The sequence below is a fragment of the Drosophila bipectinata genome, chromosome 2R (genome assembly GCF_030179905.1).
Source record: "Drosophila bipectinata strain 14024-0381.07 chromosome 2R, DbipHiC1v2, whole genome shotgun sequence".
In the NCBI taxonomy this organism is placed as follows: Eukaryota; Metazoa; Arthropoda; class Insecta; order Diptera; family Drosophilidae; genus Drosophila; species Drosophila bipectinata.
In genome coordinates, this window is record NC_091737.1 from 13,487,573 (window position 1) to 13,503,538 (window position 15,966).

General features: G+C 47.3%; 4 protein-coding genes across 5 annotated transcripts; 2 read left to right on the top strand and 2 right to left on the bottom strand.

Moving 5' to 3' along the window:
• The first annotated feature begins 8 nt into the window (after positions 1-8).
• Positions 9-1,946, top strand: LOC108131652 (ell-associated factor Eaf). Its single transcript, XM_017250646.3, has 2 exons — positions 9-285; positions 359-1,946. Exons 1-2 carry the CDS (start codon positions 135-137, stop codon positions 1,726-1,728), a joined length of 1,521 nt encoding a protein of 506 aa, XP_017106135.2. The 5' UTR covers positions 9-134; the 3' UTR covers positions 1,729-1,946.
• Positions 1,947-2,404: 458 nt separating this feature from the next.
• Positions 2,405-10,553, bottom strand: nompA (no mechanoreceptor potential A). The gene is made up of 20 exons (XM_017250641.3): positions 10,395-10,553; positions 9,408-9,617; positions 8,994-9,341; positions 8,651-8,932; positions 8,454-8,586; positions 8,246-8,388; positions 7,881-8,067; positions 7,470-7,582; positions 7,115-7,396; positions 6,921-7,049; positions 6,065-6,805; positions 5,489-5,954; positions 5,230-5,405; positions 4,985-5,163; positions 4,786-4,925; positions 4,087-4,729; positions 3,864-4,033; positions 3,554-3,808; positions 3,340-3,468; positions 2,405-2,785 (listed from the first exon to the last, which is right to left on the bottom strand). The coding sequence occupies exons 2-20, from the start codon at positions 9,478-9,480 to the stop codon at positions 2,731-2,733; spliced, it is 4,644 nt and encodes a 1,547-aa protein (XP_017106130.2). The 5' UTR covers positions 9,481-9,617; positions 10,395-10,553; the 3' UTR covers positions 2,405-2,730.
• Positions 2,818-3,283, top strand: LOC108131654 (uncharacterized). 2 transcript variants are annotated; one of them, XR_011442245.1, is made up of 2 exons: positions 2,818-3,036; positions 3,085-3,283. XR_011442245.1 is itself a non-coding variant. In XM_070277898.1 (2 exons), exons 1-2 carry the CDS (start codon positions 2,970-2,972, stop codon positions 3,216-3,218), a joined length of 195 nt encoding a protein of 64 aa, XP_070133999.1. In that variant the 5' UTR covers positions 2,947-2,969; the 3' UTR covers positions 3,219-3,283. The 2 variants fall into 2 exon arrangements, 1 of the variants encoding a protein (XP_070133999.1); XM_070277898.1 differs by having other exon boundaries at positions 2,947-3,036; positions 3,091-3,283.
• A 1,019-nt stretch (positions 10,554-11,572) lies between the features above and the next one.
• On the bottom strand, positions 11,573-13,122 carry Or47b (Odorant receptor 47b). The gene is made up of 6 exons (XM_017250443.2): positions 12,989-13,122; positions 12,750-12,918; positions 12,167-12,690; positions 11,899-12,106; positions 11,684-11,842; positions 11,573-11,623 (listed from the first exon to the last, which is right to left on the bottom strand). The coding sequence occupies exons 1-6, from the start codon at positions 13,120-13,122 to the stop codon at positions 11,573-11,575; spliced, it is 1,245 nt and encodes a 414-aa protein (XP_017105932.2).
• Positions 13,123-15,966: the final 2,844 nt, after the last annotated feature.

A 15,966-nucleotide genomic window follows, 5' to 3' on the forward strand; every position in this document is an offset into this window, starting at 1 on the left:
CATATTTCAAATTAAAAATAAGTCTATGTTATCGATAGTTTATGCAGTGCTGCCAAAGTGACTTAGTCCAGTGTTGGAAATGGCCTGACGTACCCCAACAGCAATTGCAAGCCCAAATCGCGAATTAAACGAAAATGATGGACGAGCAACTAATTGACGAAGTGGCCCAGCATGGGGTGATCTACAACCGTCAGAAATACTATCTGAACAGCGGGGCCAACGGAGGAAAGTACGAGACCAAGGACGAGGCTTGGCAGCTGATTGCAATGAAGTTGCGGACGGACGGTAAGGTTTACGAATGAGGGGACTGAGGGCACCCCAGACAAACTATAACTAAATGTCCTTTGTTCGTTTGCAGTGGACACGTGCAAAAAACGGTGGAAGTACCTACGCGAGCGCTACGTCTCGCAGCGAAAGCAGGGTGATCCGCCCGTCTACGAGCATCTATCACGCCCGTACCTGGAGAAGATGAAGTTCCTAGACCAGCACATTCAGCCCCGCAAGTCCTACCGCCACGTGCCGAACTTCCTAACGTCCCCGCAGTCAGCAAATAGCTCTAGCTACAGCGAGTACCAGGTGGACAAGTCAAATGGCTCCATGAAGAATGTTGGCCAGTTTGGGAACTCAGGCCAGGGTCACCACTACCATCAGCCAGACCAGCAGCATGCCATGAATGCACTTAGTACTGCAGCTACCTCGGCACTGGAAAACGCCAACGGGCAAGTGAAGATCGAAGCGGACCAAGTTTTCAGAGAATTTGCGGCCGCCGTGGCATCACAGCAGCTGCAACAAATTTCACAGTCGCAAATGCAGCAACAGGCTGCAGCCGTGGCAGCCGTTATGGCGGACTCGTCACAGGGCTACCAAGAGCAGTACAAGGATGGGCCCATGGGCATTTCTGGGGCCCAAAACAGTGCCGGAAGCCTTACGTCGACCTCGTCATCGATGAAATCCCCTCTGTCGTCGCCGCTGCAAGTGATTGGTGCTGGTAACCATCACTCACAGCAGCAACAACAGCAACAGCAGCCACAGCAACAGTCACCGGCATCTGGACAACAGCTGCCAGTGGTACATTCCTCTTCCAGTGCCGCCGGCAGTTCCATTAGCACTAGTTCCAACCTTCAAATGCAGCAGTCACACGCCTACAACCCTAAGGCTAGCGATGATTTGGATTCATCAGCATCCAGCAATTACCACATGAAGAAACCCCGTGTGCAGTTAACTAGCAATGGCCACAATCCGATGACCAGCAATGGAGGAAGTGGCTCCCACTTTGGCAACGATTCGGATGACGATTCCGACGACAACAGCCATGATCTAATGGAACCGCAGGGCATGATGTCCCATGAGAACCACTATGGAAACTCGATAGGCATGCAGCGCTCTGGTGGAAATGGAAATGCAAATAGCAGCAACAGCGGGAGTGGCAATAACAGCAGCAGCAATCACCAACAGCAGCAACAACAGCAGCAGCAACAGCACCAGAACATGTTTCCCTCAAACACGGACTTCCTATTCCAGTTGTATCAGCAGTTTCCCCACCAGGCCAGTGGCTCGCATCCATCGAACTTCGGCAAATTCCAGACGCCGCCCAGTCATCCGGGAGTGCAGCGATTATCGGAGCACTTATTGGGCGAACTCGTTACCACCGAGTTGCTCAAGATGAACAAGGAGCGCAAGAAAAGTGCACAAAAGCGAATCCTAGAGATACTCTTCTTTGATGATTAATAGCCTAGCTACTAAGTGTTTGTAAATAGTGTAATTAATGGTCTTTAAATTGTAACTTAGCTGTTAGGCGAGCTGTAGAATTGGTCCCCCATATCCCACCAAAAAGGCATTTGTGCTAGTCAAGAGCAGCTCGCAGGACGGCCTAAATGGGGTACCGTATCGGCATTAATTTATATATTTTTATTTAAACTTTAAAATGGATGGAATTAATTTATTCAAATGTGTTAATTAAACTGTATGGAAAAAAGGTAGAATGACTTTTTTCTGATGCCAGTAGCTGGACTCTGATGAATTACAGCTTCACCTTCCTAATGCGTTTTTAATTTTAAGCTGACTGACCTACTAAGCTGCTGAAGCTGTCTGTTTGGTTAGGATTTGGTAGGTGCCCTCCCTGTTGCTTGATTTATGTGTCGGCCTCTGACCGATCCTGCTCCCGATCCCCTTTTCTCGAGACTTCTGATTACACACTCTCAGCAGGCTGCTGCTGGGTTTCTGATCTCCTCCAGAAGCCCCGTCGGCTACTGTCTGCAACGGAAACTGCCACCGCAACTGCCACTTGGCCTCGCTCGTTAACCCGCCAAGATGCAAATCCGCTAAGAGTGCCACTGCGACCACTTGGAGCCTGATTAATGGCTATACTATGGCATACCTCAGGCAGAACGAAAGTCGGTGGTGATATGGATAAGTTTAGGCTTTATTGCATTTCATATCTTAGCTGGTACATAGAGAATAATTGCTTGTTTTGTGGTTTCCGTCGGTTAGGCTTAGTCAAACTATGTTAAAGAGCATAAGATCATAATATTTGGATACTTGGTCTGTGGTGCAATCCTTAGACTACTGAACGGACCCCTTAATATCCGAGGGCCCCACGCATTTAGCTAGCGTATAGATATATCAAGAGTGTGGGTACTTGTCAGTTTTTAGATTGATTATGTGGAGTTATTGATTTCTTTGTTTTTGAACCATTAGCTTATTTACATCTAATCACAAGAGGATGGGAATTCAGACCTCCTGGTTGTCTTCGGACTCGGCCACCATGGTCAGACTTCGCAGCGATCTGTGAATGTCAGGGGAAAAAACATTATTTAATCAGTGATTTTATTTTCGAAAATATATGTGTTAATGAATATGTGTTTAAGAATTTCATAAGAGAGATTCGCTTCGGATTCATTTGACTGATAGGGTCGGTTATCGCCTGAGTAGCTTGACTTTAGTCTGTGGCAGCCACCACATCAGTCAAGATGGAATACCTGCGCCTCTGTCTGGTTATTATTTCGCTATTCTTCGGTTTAGTCAGTGCCCAAACAGGTGAGTCTAATTTAAATGCAAGTTATGTAGAGATAATTTCTGGTTTAGCTTTAGGTGAGATGCCCACATTCACTGGCGTGTGCCAGTTGCAAGGGGACTGGTGCACCACCAAGTGCCAAACAGCCGGTGGCCGAGATGGCCGGTGCAACAAGGTGGGCCTCTGCGTCTGCAATCCCTTGTAGTGGCGGTGGCGGTTAGACAAATCGCGTTTACAAAACGAAATCGAAATAAACATATTTACAATTGAGCTTGAATTTGGTGGGCGGAAATGAGGATGGTGTTGCTGCTGCCCCAGCCACTTGCCTGGAGCGCTCGAAGAGCGAGGGATCCGTGTAGATGGGCTCGCTGGGATCCTCGAACTGATGGCCGACGCCCTGGCCGGCGGTGCGCATGGGATTTATCACTGGCAGCTGGCACATGCGCGCCAAGTTGCTGTAAAGACATTAAACACTCCATAAGTGGACCGGTTGGGCGACTCCGCCGCCTGATCGACGGACAGACGGATTGTTTTCCTCACCCTGTGGCAAATGTCTTGTGCAATGAGCCGCCAAACATGGACATGTTGGTGCGAAAAGCGTTCGGGGCTCGATTCGATGCGCTCTGATTGGCTCCGCCTGCGGCTCCTCCACTGGATCCACCTCCGCCTCCTCCAGACAGATTACCGATCTCTGTAAAGCGCTCATGGGTGCGTATGGAGGAGGAGTGGCCCAACGAATGAATGGGCGAGTGACGGTCCACCAGGCGGTTTTTCGATATGGACTTCCAGTAGCGCCTGCAAGATTATACTCTGAAACCCGGTGATCTTCAAAGGTTTATTTATTACTAACCTATAACCCAATCCTGCCACCAAGGTGATACTAAAGAGCAGAATCATCAGTAGAATTATTGCCGTGATTAGTCCATGGTATTCTGCCGGAGTCATGCACACTGTTTCCACCGGAGCCACTAGCTTGCGAGGATAGGACTCTTTTTCGATTTCCTCTCGGGTTTCAAAGACCTTCAAGCATAAAAATTGAATTAAATTAACTCTCCTCAATCATGAGCGTTTACCTCAATCATTTCCCGCACTTGCTCTGGTTCCTCCGGTTCCTTGGTCTTCTCACCCACTTGGGTCTCGTTCAGAGGGGCCTGTCCCAAGGTGGCACTCACTGTGGTGCTATTAACGACCGTAACGTCCTCCAAGCTTGATTCCCCCTCCAGGGCCTGAGGCTCTGGCACCTGCTCTTCCACCTCAGTTTCGTTCAGTGATCTGCGCCGACGTCCAAACGATGGTTCTTGCCGTCCTGCTGGTCCTGGACAGTACGCCGGCTGGCATCCTTCGCGGCAGGAACGTACTGTTGCCTCGAATACTAGGAAATTCGACTCGGGTATCTTGAAGGCATTAAAGCGGGCCTCCAAAGTGTCGCCATCGCGAAGCTTGTCCAGTTCGGGGAACACAAACGGATCCACAGGACAACCGAAACGGTCAATCAGTTGAATACTACGGCCGGAATAGGGATCCCTGGCCACGACGTTTGTGGCAAAAATGTCCGTCACATGATTGTAACCATCCTGGGCCTCCAGACGGAAGGTGAGAGGATCGCCTACAGCGATGGTGGTGGTGGGTCTGCCTTGATACAAAATGCTAAGCCGCACCTTGGAGCTGAGTGTGTTCTCTGCTGGTAGGTACTCAATGGGAATAGGGCTACCGGATCTGGAAGGGATAAGTGATGATGTGGAAACACTAAACACTTTAAACTTGAGGCTTACCCTGCTCCAATGTAGCCAGAGCTAACAACCGCTTCACCAGGTCCACGGAAAATGCAGGTTAGATTATAGCGCTTATCCCGGCTGGTTTGCACGTTGTCCGAGAACTGAACTACCACGATGTTGGTTAACGTATCTCCATACTAATCCCAGAGATAGTATATGTTAGAAAAATAAGCGATTCTTGAACTTGGATACTTACCCTTTGCGTTCCACAATCCGGATACCCCTGAGGTCCACTGATCCTCAAAACATTAACAGTACCTCCGTTTCCTCGGAAGAAGCACCGATCGTAGAAGCCATAGGTATATATACGTCCCAGGAAACCCTCTGGTGTGCGAATGGTAAACTCCATGCCCTCCTCGTTGCACGTCTGTGTGACTGGAAACATATTTGCGGCAATCTTCTCAACGATCTGGACAAATTTCAATAAAGTTGTTCACCCACCGTCCATGCACTCCCCGTCGCTGCGTCCGATGCTGCGCTCATAGAAGTCGTAGTTGGAGGCGTCGAAGGTGCCCGGATCGTGGATGTCCAGCTCGCGGGAGTCTCGGTCGCTTAGCTCGCAGTTTGGCGTCTCCCGATCCCTATCTCTGTCCTCGAAGTTGGAGACAGCCGAGTCTCTGCAAATTGAAATTTGTGCAAGCGAATTTGTAGAGGCTCGTGTATCTTGTATCTGGTATCTGCCACCAGGTGCCCCACCCACCTGTAGTTGAAGCTGCGGCACACAAAGTCCCGGCTCTCGATGCACTCCCTCTCGCACTGGACCAGCGTGGGCACGATCAGAGCTCGTCGGACAAAGTGGCGGCGCATCTTGTGCCTGGCGGCGATCTGCTTAAAATTGTCGCTCTCCTCGCAACGGGTGATCGGCGGTCTAGGGGGTCCCGCATGAACACCGACTCCAAGTCCAACATGGCTTCCCCCGCCGCCGCCACCGCCGTAGGGAGTGGGCGGATGGGAGAGCCCTAGGCCGGGAAGGGGAAGGGGGCGATCATCTAGACCATTTCCGCCATAGGGACGATTAAAAGGGCTATCGTAGCGTCCATAGGGTCCACCTGGAGGAGGTCTCCGGCTGGGAGGACCATCGTACTCCCTGTCGTAGGGCCCGTACCTATCGCCATACCTCTCCTCATAGTCGTAGTCATAGTATGGTGGTGGCGGACGATCTAGGCCTAAACGAAGAATCGAAATTATTAGTTGTTCTTCCATTTCTACTCTTTCCACCATTTGGGTTAAATACTTTGGTAGTTTGTTGGTAGTTGATTAGTCCCGGATTACTTACCTGGTCTCCTGCCAGCATCTCCGGGTCCCAATCGATTGCCGTACTTGTAGATATCTATGGGATATCGGTCGTTACCTACCGGAAACCGGTTCGGCGAGGAAGCATACTTGCTGGCGCTCCCTGAGGGCGCTATCGGAGCCGGGGGATATCGTTTGGCCGAATCTGGTTCGGGTCTCCGTGCACTGTGAACTATATCGTCGTATCTTCCCGGTGGACCTCTGGAGTCGGGTAAATAGGGATAACGTGGCGAGTCCATAGAGGAAGGTCTGTACCGCCGGTCTGGGAAAATGCTGTCCGGAGCATCTCTTCCTGTGTATCCGCCCACAGGGTCCCGTTCACGGCCAGGTGGAAACCGACCCGGAGGGTAGCGGCTATCGTATCTGTTTTCTCCGTAACGTCCACCGCCGTATCCATACGGGCGGAATGGAGCATCATCGTCCGACGGGTAGGGTCTTGTGTGCGGCAGATCACTGGGCAGGTTGTTGTCATTGATTCCGGGATAGGGCAGTGGCCGGTAGGGTAATCTCTCTCTCTCCCGTTCACGATCCCGATCTCTTTCCCTGTCCGGATAGCGGCGATCCCCGTATCTGTCCGCATAGCGATCAGGCGGGTAACGATCCGGATAGCGATCTCTGTCCCGATCGCCTGGATACCGATCTCTATCCCTATCACCTGGATAGCGCTCACGATCCCGATCCCGGTCGCGATCTCGGTCGCCACTGGCACCACCTGGGTACCGATCTGACGTGGTGTTAGTGAATTAGTTGTCAGTAGAGAGTGATGAGTAGTTGGTTTCGATTTGATTGTGTCATTAATGGTTTTTAGAATCTTGAAGGAATCTAGAGGATTAACTTACCATATTCGTCCGGATAGCGATCGTAGGGTCGCCCATAGCTCATTCCATCGGTGCCGCCGGGGTAGCGGGAGCCATAGCGATCTGGAGGATACCGATCGCGATCTCCGCCTCCGCCATACGGATAGCGATCTGTGCGAAAGAGTAATAGTGCCATAAATGTATGTTTGGGTATTTATGTGTGTGTGATTATCTACCATATTCATTGCCAGCCATGTCCGGATAGCGATCGTATGGCCGGCCATAGTCGACGCCCTCGCCTGGCGGCAATCTAGAGCCTCCAGAGCCCCCACCGCCATGCAATCCACCGGTTCCACCACCAACTCCTCCGCCTCCTTGAGATCCACCCGGTCCGTAGCGATCGTCGTGCTTATTAGGCTGTCTCCAGTTGCTGCCCGACTGATCCCCAGGTCGCTTGCCGTCGTTGCTGCCACCGTGACCACTTCCATCGCCATCGGCGCCTCCGCCCACCACATTCACTGCAAGTTGAAGAAGTCGAAGAGAAGTCAGAGATTACCGGGCCGGCCATTAGCACCTCCTCTAACCACTTACACATTAGATTCTCGTAGTAATCATAATCAGCATCGTATATAATGCGCATGCCGTCCTTTTGATTGTACCGACTCAGGCGACAAGTTCGAAAACGATCGCTGTACACGGCAGACCTGCAATTTGGCAAGAGGATGGAGTGGATGGGTTACTGAGGCACTGGGAGAACAACATGGGAAGGTAGTATGATAAGGTTGGCTATTAGATACCCTGAGATACATGCAAGTATCCTTCAACAGATCTCTAGTTAGAGACCTAAAGTTCTTGCTTCTTAAACAAGTGATTTAGGATTTTTAAAATTCAAAATTAAAATATATTTATCTCTAAAATGTGGTAGTCTAAACCCCCTTTGATTAAACCCATAGCATCTTCTAAAAGAGTATCAAAACAAGAAATGCAACGGCAAAAACGCACCTGCACTGGAAGCTCGTCTGGCGAAGACACTCGTCGAGGCACTCGCTCAAAGAACGTCCCGTGATCTCCGAGTGAAATTCGCCGCCGAGCCTGGAGTTGCGGTACCGCTGGAATGCTGTATCTGGCCGCCGGCCGCTCGAGAAGAGGTGCGAGGTGACTGAGTTATCTGGATAATCGTTGGCTCGTTCTGCAACGGGAATACAACATACAACATACAACATAGACATAGGCGAGAAGTTTACTTGGACATGTAGAGGTGAATGTGGAAGCAACCGTTGTGATGGGCTGGACCACTATAATCTTGTTGTCTTTTCTCTACTTATTTTTTTTTTCGTTTATAATGTACTTTTACGGTAGCCACTTACGATTGTCGAGGCAAACCAGATCATAGAAATGGTGTGTGGGACTGGAGCTGATACTAATGTCATCCTTCTGTGAGATGGAATCCTCCTCCGAGAGGATGCACTGTTTGCTTTGGTCATCAAACTCGACGGAGCGGCAAAAGTATCTGGTGTGCGTGTGCATATAATTAGTTAAATGACTCTGAAATAGAGATATTAGCTGGCAGCTCACTTCTCGGCCCGCAGGCACATGGTCTGGCACTCCTCGAGCGTCATGTTGTTGAAGATGTCCACCTCGAAGGGGCCACCCAGGCGCTTGTTCTCCTCCTTGACGAACACCGCCAGTCCATCGCATCGTCTCTCGGCTAATATATGGTTTACAAAATTGATGGCATAAAATCATTTAGACAGACCACCTCACACACTTACCATTCAGACATGTGTTCTCCAGGTAATCGGAGTTGGGATCGTCTTCCATCAGTTCGGGATGAGTGCGTCTGGTGAAGCGGCTCAGGGTGCAGGATCGCATGGTGGAATCAAAGTTGGCCGACCGGCACACAAAGGAGAACTCATTCAGACACTTATCCTCGCAATCGGAACGATTGGCCGCAGTTATTTCCTTAATGTCACTGATGGGCAGCTTCAGTTTCTTGCGGGGATGCCTCTCGAAGACATATCGCCGACTAGGGCACTCTCTCTCCGGACGGCTTGCTAAAAATTTGGATTTTCTACGTTAGTAACTACTTCTCCTTCTGATCCTTGCTATTCTCACATGTCAAACAGATCTCATTAAAGTGGACACTGTTGGGCACCAACATCAGACTTCCGATTCCCTCGGGTCCCGCTTGTTCGGATGTCAAGTAGCACAGTGACTCCTCATATTCGGAGTTGCCTCCGAAGGAGGTTATCCGACTGCCTGGTTGGAAATCAAAGCTGGTACAGGTACGTACTAAATTATTAGAGCCAGTGCGATCGCGCAGACATAAATCCTGGCACTTTTCCAGAACCCGGAACGGTGGAGCCGTGTCCCGCACCACATCATCATCATAGCCCTGGAGCTGTTGGTTGGGCAGTCTTTCATAGAGTACTCTGCCCAGGCCATTTTTACAGGTGGTTTGACCTACAGATTTCGGATATTAATGGGGGGAAGTTAATTTTACAAAAAATGAATCATTTTTAAACTTACCATTTATTTCACTAAGACTAAGACTGACCACCAAAGCAGTCAGTATGAAATGTAATCCCTTTTTGGGTCTCATTTTCCAAATCTGTATATTTTGTCCAGTTTTTAAATATTTTTGTGTAGAACGTCACACTGGAGTTCTAGCCTATTCGCGGCATTATTTTAGCCCCGACTTGGTGGCTTTTGGATCTGAATTACCTGGTAACCGCTTAGCTGGAATCGAAATTGGTGGTAGTTAGTGGGGGGGATGGCTTATCCGACATGATCTAATTAGTTCATTGGCCAACAAAATGACATGAAATATGCGACCTCAATAGTTAGAATTTCCCCGCGAGTCGAATATCACATGAATAGTTTAAATATATTTTTGTGCCTTTCTGCTGCCATAATGTGCACAATGCGTAACGTGAATTTGGATCATTAAACTAAAATCTAGCTGAGCTACGTGTCGCTAGACTCATATCGATCCGCAACTCCGGATGTCGCTTCCGGTTTATTGTCCACCTGGCAGAAAACTCTTTATGCTCAAAAGCACAAAAGCCGACAGAGTAGGTTGTTTTTTTGGAAAAGCGTTGGAAATTGACCTCAACGCGAATGGTGGCTGTACTTGGAAAGTGTCGCGATTAGTAGTTCTATTCTAAAAGCTTGTCACTCTAATGGTTTTCAAGAGAAAGGTTTTTGAAATTCAAGTTAAAGAACTTCTTAGGGTCCTTAGGGTAAAGGATATCTTTCACAACACCAAAAAGGACATATTATTCGAGGAGTCCTGCTGTTTAAGACATTCTAAACTTCAAGTCCTTGATGATCCTTTATTCAAACAACCAATAATAAAAGAGTATTTATCACTTCATGGTTCCTTTTCACTTTAAGGCTTCAAGCACTTTGTTATCCTTTTTTAAATGTTAGATCTTTAAAACAATTTGTATTCAATTATTCCCATAAAGACACTTCAATTTATTCAAATCGTGATCACTTAACATATTTTAATACCGTTTATGGTCGCAAGGATAACCGCTGAATGGACTATTATAAAATTTAACAGATCGAATTGTAAGAATTTGAATATTATTTGAGGGGACCGAACCCGACCGATCGTTAGAATATGGCGCGACAAACTGAATTCGAGGTTGGTCTGCAGTCGGTGGATTGGTGGATCGGTGGTTGGGACCATTATGATTACCATTACCATTGCGATTGCCAATGCGATTACCATTAGCGGGGGCAGTACAACTCCATGGCAACAATGGTCCGAATGGGGAATTAATTAGATGTGGAGACAGCAACAAAGAGCTACATGGACACAATGTTCTAAATGCTCGTACGCGGATTGCCATTCAAATGTTAATCAGTGCGGCGAGCGGTCCGAAGTTGACAAAAGCCTGCTGCTGTCTCTGCAACCCCCACCGAATTGGACAACCAAACCACCCACCCACTCCAATCTATGGATTGGGGAGTCAGTCGGTCACTGCGAGAAAACAAACGACCTCATAGATACATTTAAAAAGCAAATAAACCTTAAAACTGAAATATGGATGTACCTTTTTTTGAGTGTTTATACATACGCACCCGGGAAATTGGGTGTGTTGTCAGTGGATTGGATTGGACCAGAGTGGAGTGTGGAGTGGAGCGGAGAGTGTTCCAATGTGCTGGAGCTTTTCGTTCTGGCCGAATGTTCATGGCACATAATGACATTTTGGCCGGTCAACGATTCAGCTTTTCATGGACATGGGCGACTTTCCCACTTGTGAAGGGCATAGAGTGTGGGGATGGAGCATGGGGCATGGCTTGGGACTTGGGGGGTAGCAGAATCTGCTTCTACATACAACTCCAAATGTTTAAACACCAAATACTAAACGATCACCGCCGTTGCATTGTCTGCTGTTGGGTCAGATCATGACAATGCGTTTCACGTTTGAATAAGTTCGAGGCTGGCTCCAGTTAACGACCAAAAGCAGAGGCCCTGCATCATCTCCTCGGCGAGTGCACAGCCCACATGCCACACCATTTTGCAGCTGGGTTGCACCTGTCGCCGCTGGGTGTGCGTGGTCCGCCCTTTTTGTTGTAAAAACAAGAAAAGTACAAAAAAAGTACACTCTAGTGTCACTGGGCGCGGCAACAGCCTAAACGAGCCATGCAAATGCAACTTTTATTTTCACAAAACTACGAAATTACATTGATTCCCGCAACAGGGCCAGCAAACGATAGCAGTTCTTCAGAACCTTAAAAAGTGGAATATTTCATGATGAAATGGAATCGGTTTTTGAGTAATAGAAACCCACCAGCATATAAGTGCCCAGGGTAAAGGGCAGAAAGGGCTTGGCCATATAGATGAGGGGCTTTTGGGAGCGCATTATCACGAAACCCAAGTCCTTTTGAATCTCGGGAGTCTTGGTGTGCCAGTCGTTCATCTCAAAGGCGGCCTGAGCCACTTCCAGAGACTGAAAATATCTCAAATCATAAAAATATACAAAGTTTATAGTCTTTGACAGCCCACCTGAGAATACACCAAAGTTCCAGCCACGCACCAAGTGGACAGTTGAACAAAGGCCACCACCATGAGAAATGCAAACTTTAGAGCCATTTTGGGATCCACCGATGCTGCCACCATTGTCTCAAAAGTGGATATGGATACCATGGCAAAGCTGGCCATCAATTGGGCATTGAACGAGCCATTGAAGGTCGTATTGACTTTGTCCACCAGCCTAAGATATTTAAAATATTATCAACCAAAGAAGGTTTAGAGTCTTTATAGATAAACCCACTTTATAATGTGCTGATGATAGCGAATTACCCGATAAAACTCTTCACGGAACTTGGCATCGTTCACAGCCCTCATCTCGCCAAGTCTTTTGATCTCAATGCATAGGACCTTGAGGTTCAGAGCCGTTTGGATGAAGGTGCAGATGCCCACCATGTCCACCATTAGAATACTCATCAGATTGTGATGCGAGGTTACACTCAACCAGACATAGAGGAACCAATACGTCTTGGGATGCAAATCGGCGCGATGCCAGTGGAAGGGCCAAATCGAGTGGAATGGCAGCTTCTCCTCTTGGCCAACCAAAGGTTGTAAGCAAATGACTGCACTCAAAAAATTCACCAGGAAAAAGCAATTGATGAAGAATCCTGATTCGGCCAGGTAGCAGAGCCTTTGCCATTCCAGAACCTCATCATCGCTGTTGTGAGGTCTGACCTCTCGGTTGTAGTAGTCCAGATCCCAAATAATTTCATCGATATCGTTGCAACGGAGATGTACGTAGAATACCTTGGTCCCGACCAATCCCATCTATTGAATGAAAAACTTGGAAAATCTATAAGATTCAAGTATGAGGGAGTAAGACTGACCCCCACTAGCCACACCATGTCGTCGCCCATGTCGATGACATTTTTGGACTCTGGAAAGGCAAAAACCATCGTCAAGAAGATCAGAGCTACATTGGACAAGATGAACCAGTTGATGCGACGAATCCAGGCCTTGGTCGCCAGCTTCTTGTTGGGATACTGACAGAGCAGACTGCCAATTGTAAAGGTAGACAAAAAATGGAAGATTATCCGGACTGATGGATGATGCAACAAAAAGTCACCTCAGAGAAGAACGATAGTAGTTGAGTGCCAGGCGTGGGATGTGGCACGACGTCTTCTCGGCCAGCACCGATCGAAACTCGTCCAGGAAGTTCCGTAAAAGGCGAAGATTTGATTGATAATCCGCGTCTGCCATTGCAAAGTCCATAAACTGTGCCCCCCGGATGGCGGCCAGCTCCTTTTATATGCCACACATTTGCCCCTAGAGGGCCTAATTACAATGTTTATAAGCAATTGTTTTGCTTTTTGCTGGGAACGCCCACGCAATAGATTTCTTCGACTGATTGCAGTTGCAACATGTGTTGCAAATCGCACTCCATCGATCGACTTCATAAAAGGATAGATATTGAAATGATGATAATGGACCCTTACCATCTATTGGTCACTCTCTAGAGCGCGTTCAATGAACCCAATTTGAGGTTCGCGTGACTCGGGGCGCCACATTAGATCATCAGCATCATTAAGAACAATGAATAATATATCGCATAAATGCTAAAATTTCATCCAGAACAATGTTTATTCGAGGTTTTTGAAGCGTATAGCTAAACATGATCAGCCAACGAACCGAAATAGTTGAGTTAAGTTCAATCAACGTGTCGCCATAAACTTCCTGTAGCTTCGCACTTCCATCGACATGACCATTTGCATAAAATACCGATGGAAAATGAATTATGTCTTAATCGGAAAAGATCTGGCCAGGGATCGCAGAGACATCGATAAAACCTGAAATGACCGCAACTTCATAAATCCAGTTGGAAAATTCAAATTTCACTCCAGCACTCCAGTCCGGGAGGCGGCAGGCGGTAGGACCAGCACACTTTCCGTCATAATCTGGTAGGATGGGATGGTATATGAATAAATATGTTTGAATACTGGTTCTAGTGTCTGGGATGGCCAGGACTGGACATCGTTGTAACATGCTAATGCCACCGTCTGATGGCCCCACTTGCACATTTAGAAAGGCCATTGGAATCAATCTGGGATTAGGCCTGGGAGTCAACAGCCCACAAGGTGGTTGTTGGCCCGGCGCGCGCCACTCCTAATACACGTAATAAAGTGTGTTTTATTATAACCCACGGTCTAACTATATAATGGTTCCATAATGGGTCGGCCATTAAAACAAATTGATATCAATTTCGCAACAATATGTGCACAAGTTGCGTCGATGACTCCGCGCCTCGTCATTGAACTCGCGGACCATTCGATTCCATCCGATTCGATTCAAGCCAGAAGCGATGCACCTCATGGAGCTTAAATTTCTACACAGAGAACAGTATAATTCTTTTTATTTCTTTTGAGGAAAAAACAATTTATATTCAAATCTTGAAGAGTATAAGTTGTCTGGCATAACTCTTCCCAATCTAGAAAGTGTATCCCCTACCTATCGGTCCCCACCTACCAAAAACCACTCTGATTTTTGCTCTGTGCAGGAAGAAACTCTTCCACATGCACCACAGTTGAATAGTTGAATAGTGGTGCTGCAGCTGTAACAGTATAGACCAGTTCCGAGTTGGCAAAGCGCCGTTTGATGCTCTAATTTATACAGCATACTGATGAGTTGACCGCTGTTCTTGAATTGTTCTCCTACGGGTTTGGCTGGGGTTCGCCTTGGTTCGGCACGGTACGGTTTCGTTTTGGATTGGAATGGTTTGGATTGCTCCAGCTCTGGTCACGAAAAAATAGAAGCTGGAGAGCACACCTGACCAGAGATACGAACTCACCCAGAAATGGAAATATTCGTAGCGGTTAGCGTTTAATTGAAATGCATTTGGCTTGTTGGCTGTCAATCAGACTGGGCGATGGATGATATAGAGGGGGCCTTATGTATGGCCCGAAGGGTAATGGAGCCATTGGATTTGTTTTTATGATTTTTCCATGATCCAGGATGCACACGCAACCCCATGGTGCTGTCATACGCCACTTTGCCAGACCATAAGCTCTGTCGTTTGGATTCCCCCCATCAATCCCAAGTGCCAGTAAATTCTCGCACGCAACGGGGGTCCTCGATAATGATTCTGTCTCCAGCCTGGATTTTAATTATTCAATCGGGATTGACGAGATAGCATTTACAATTACCAGTGTGTTAATCCATGTCGGCTTCAATTGACACCTTTTCGATGCAAATGTGTGGTCTTGGTTTGACTTTAAATAGAGTTTTCAGGATTAGAGTCTGCCATGTTCCCCTCAAGTTTTTGAACTAAAAATTCCGATGACCATAAAAGGATTATGGATTTTTTTATGGATCCCCCCATTAGCCGGCCTGGTGAACAAGGTTCAAATAATTACCAGCCAATGATCAGGACGGACTGGGAGGCATTGCATCCTCCATTAACCGTTATGGACTCTGGTTCCAATGTGGACCAACTTCGATGAGCGCATTTTCATATTTATTGCAGAAGCAATTGGTAATAAGTGCGCTGCTGACCGCAGACATGGCTAAAAAGCAGAAAAAAAAACAGAACACATTTCTCAATCGTTATTTATGAATACAATTGCAAGTTTGTTTAGCCGGCCAGAGGCATTGGATCGCACACTCCACTCCGCCACAGGCGTATCAATAACTAGACATGGTTGGGAGGATGAGGTGCACTGGGAAAAAAGAGGTTCAAAAGAATAGGAACTAAAACCTTGTAGCATCCTTACAATAAACCAATAAAAGGCCTATTGAATGAAGAAAATATTCAATTCGAACATATACCCTCTAATCTTAAGATTATCTTTAAAAAACTTACCATTTTCTTGTCAAATAAATTGCAATTTATACGCCTATTACACTGATACCTTTCCAATATACTATCAGATCAGATGAATCTTATAAAATGTATATTTTTTTCGGTGCTGGATAGTGAGGATCAGTCGGATCCTGCTGCATCTCCCAGACATGAACTGGTTTTCCAGTTTTCCAACAGCAGCAGATCAGACAGCTCACCGCAACCCCAGGCTAACCGAAGACGTGTGCCCAAAGTTTGCATAAGTTGGA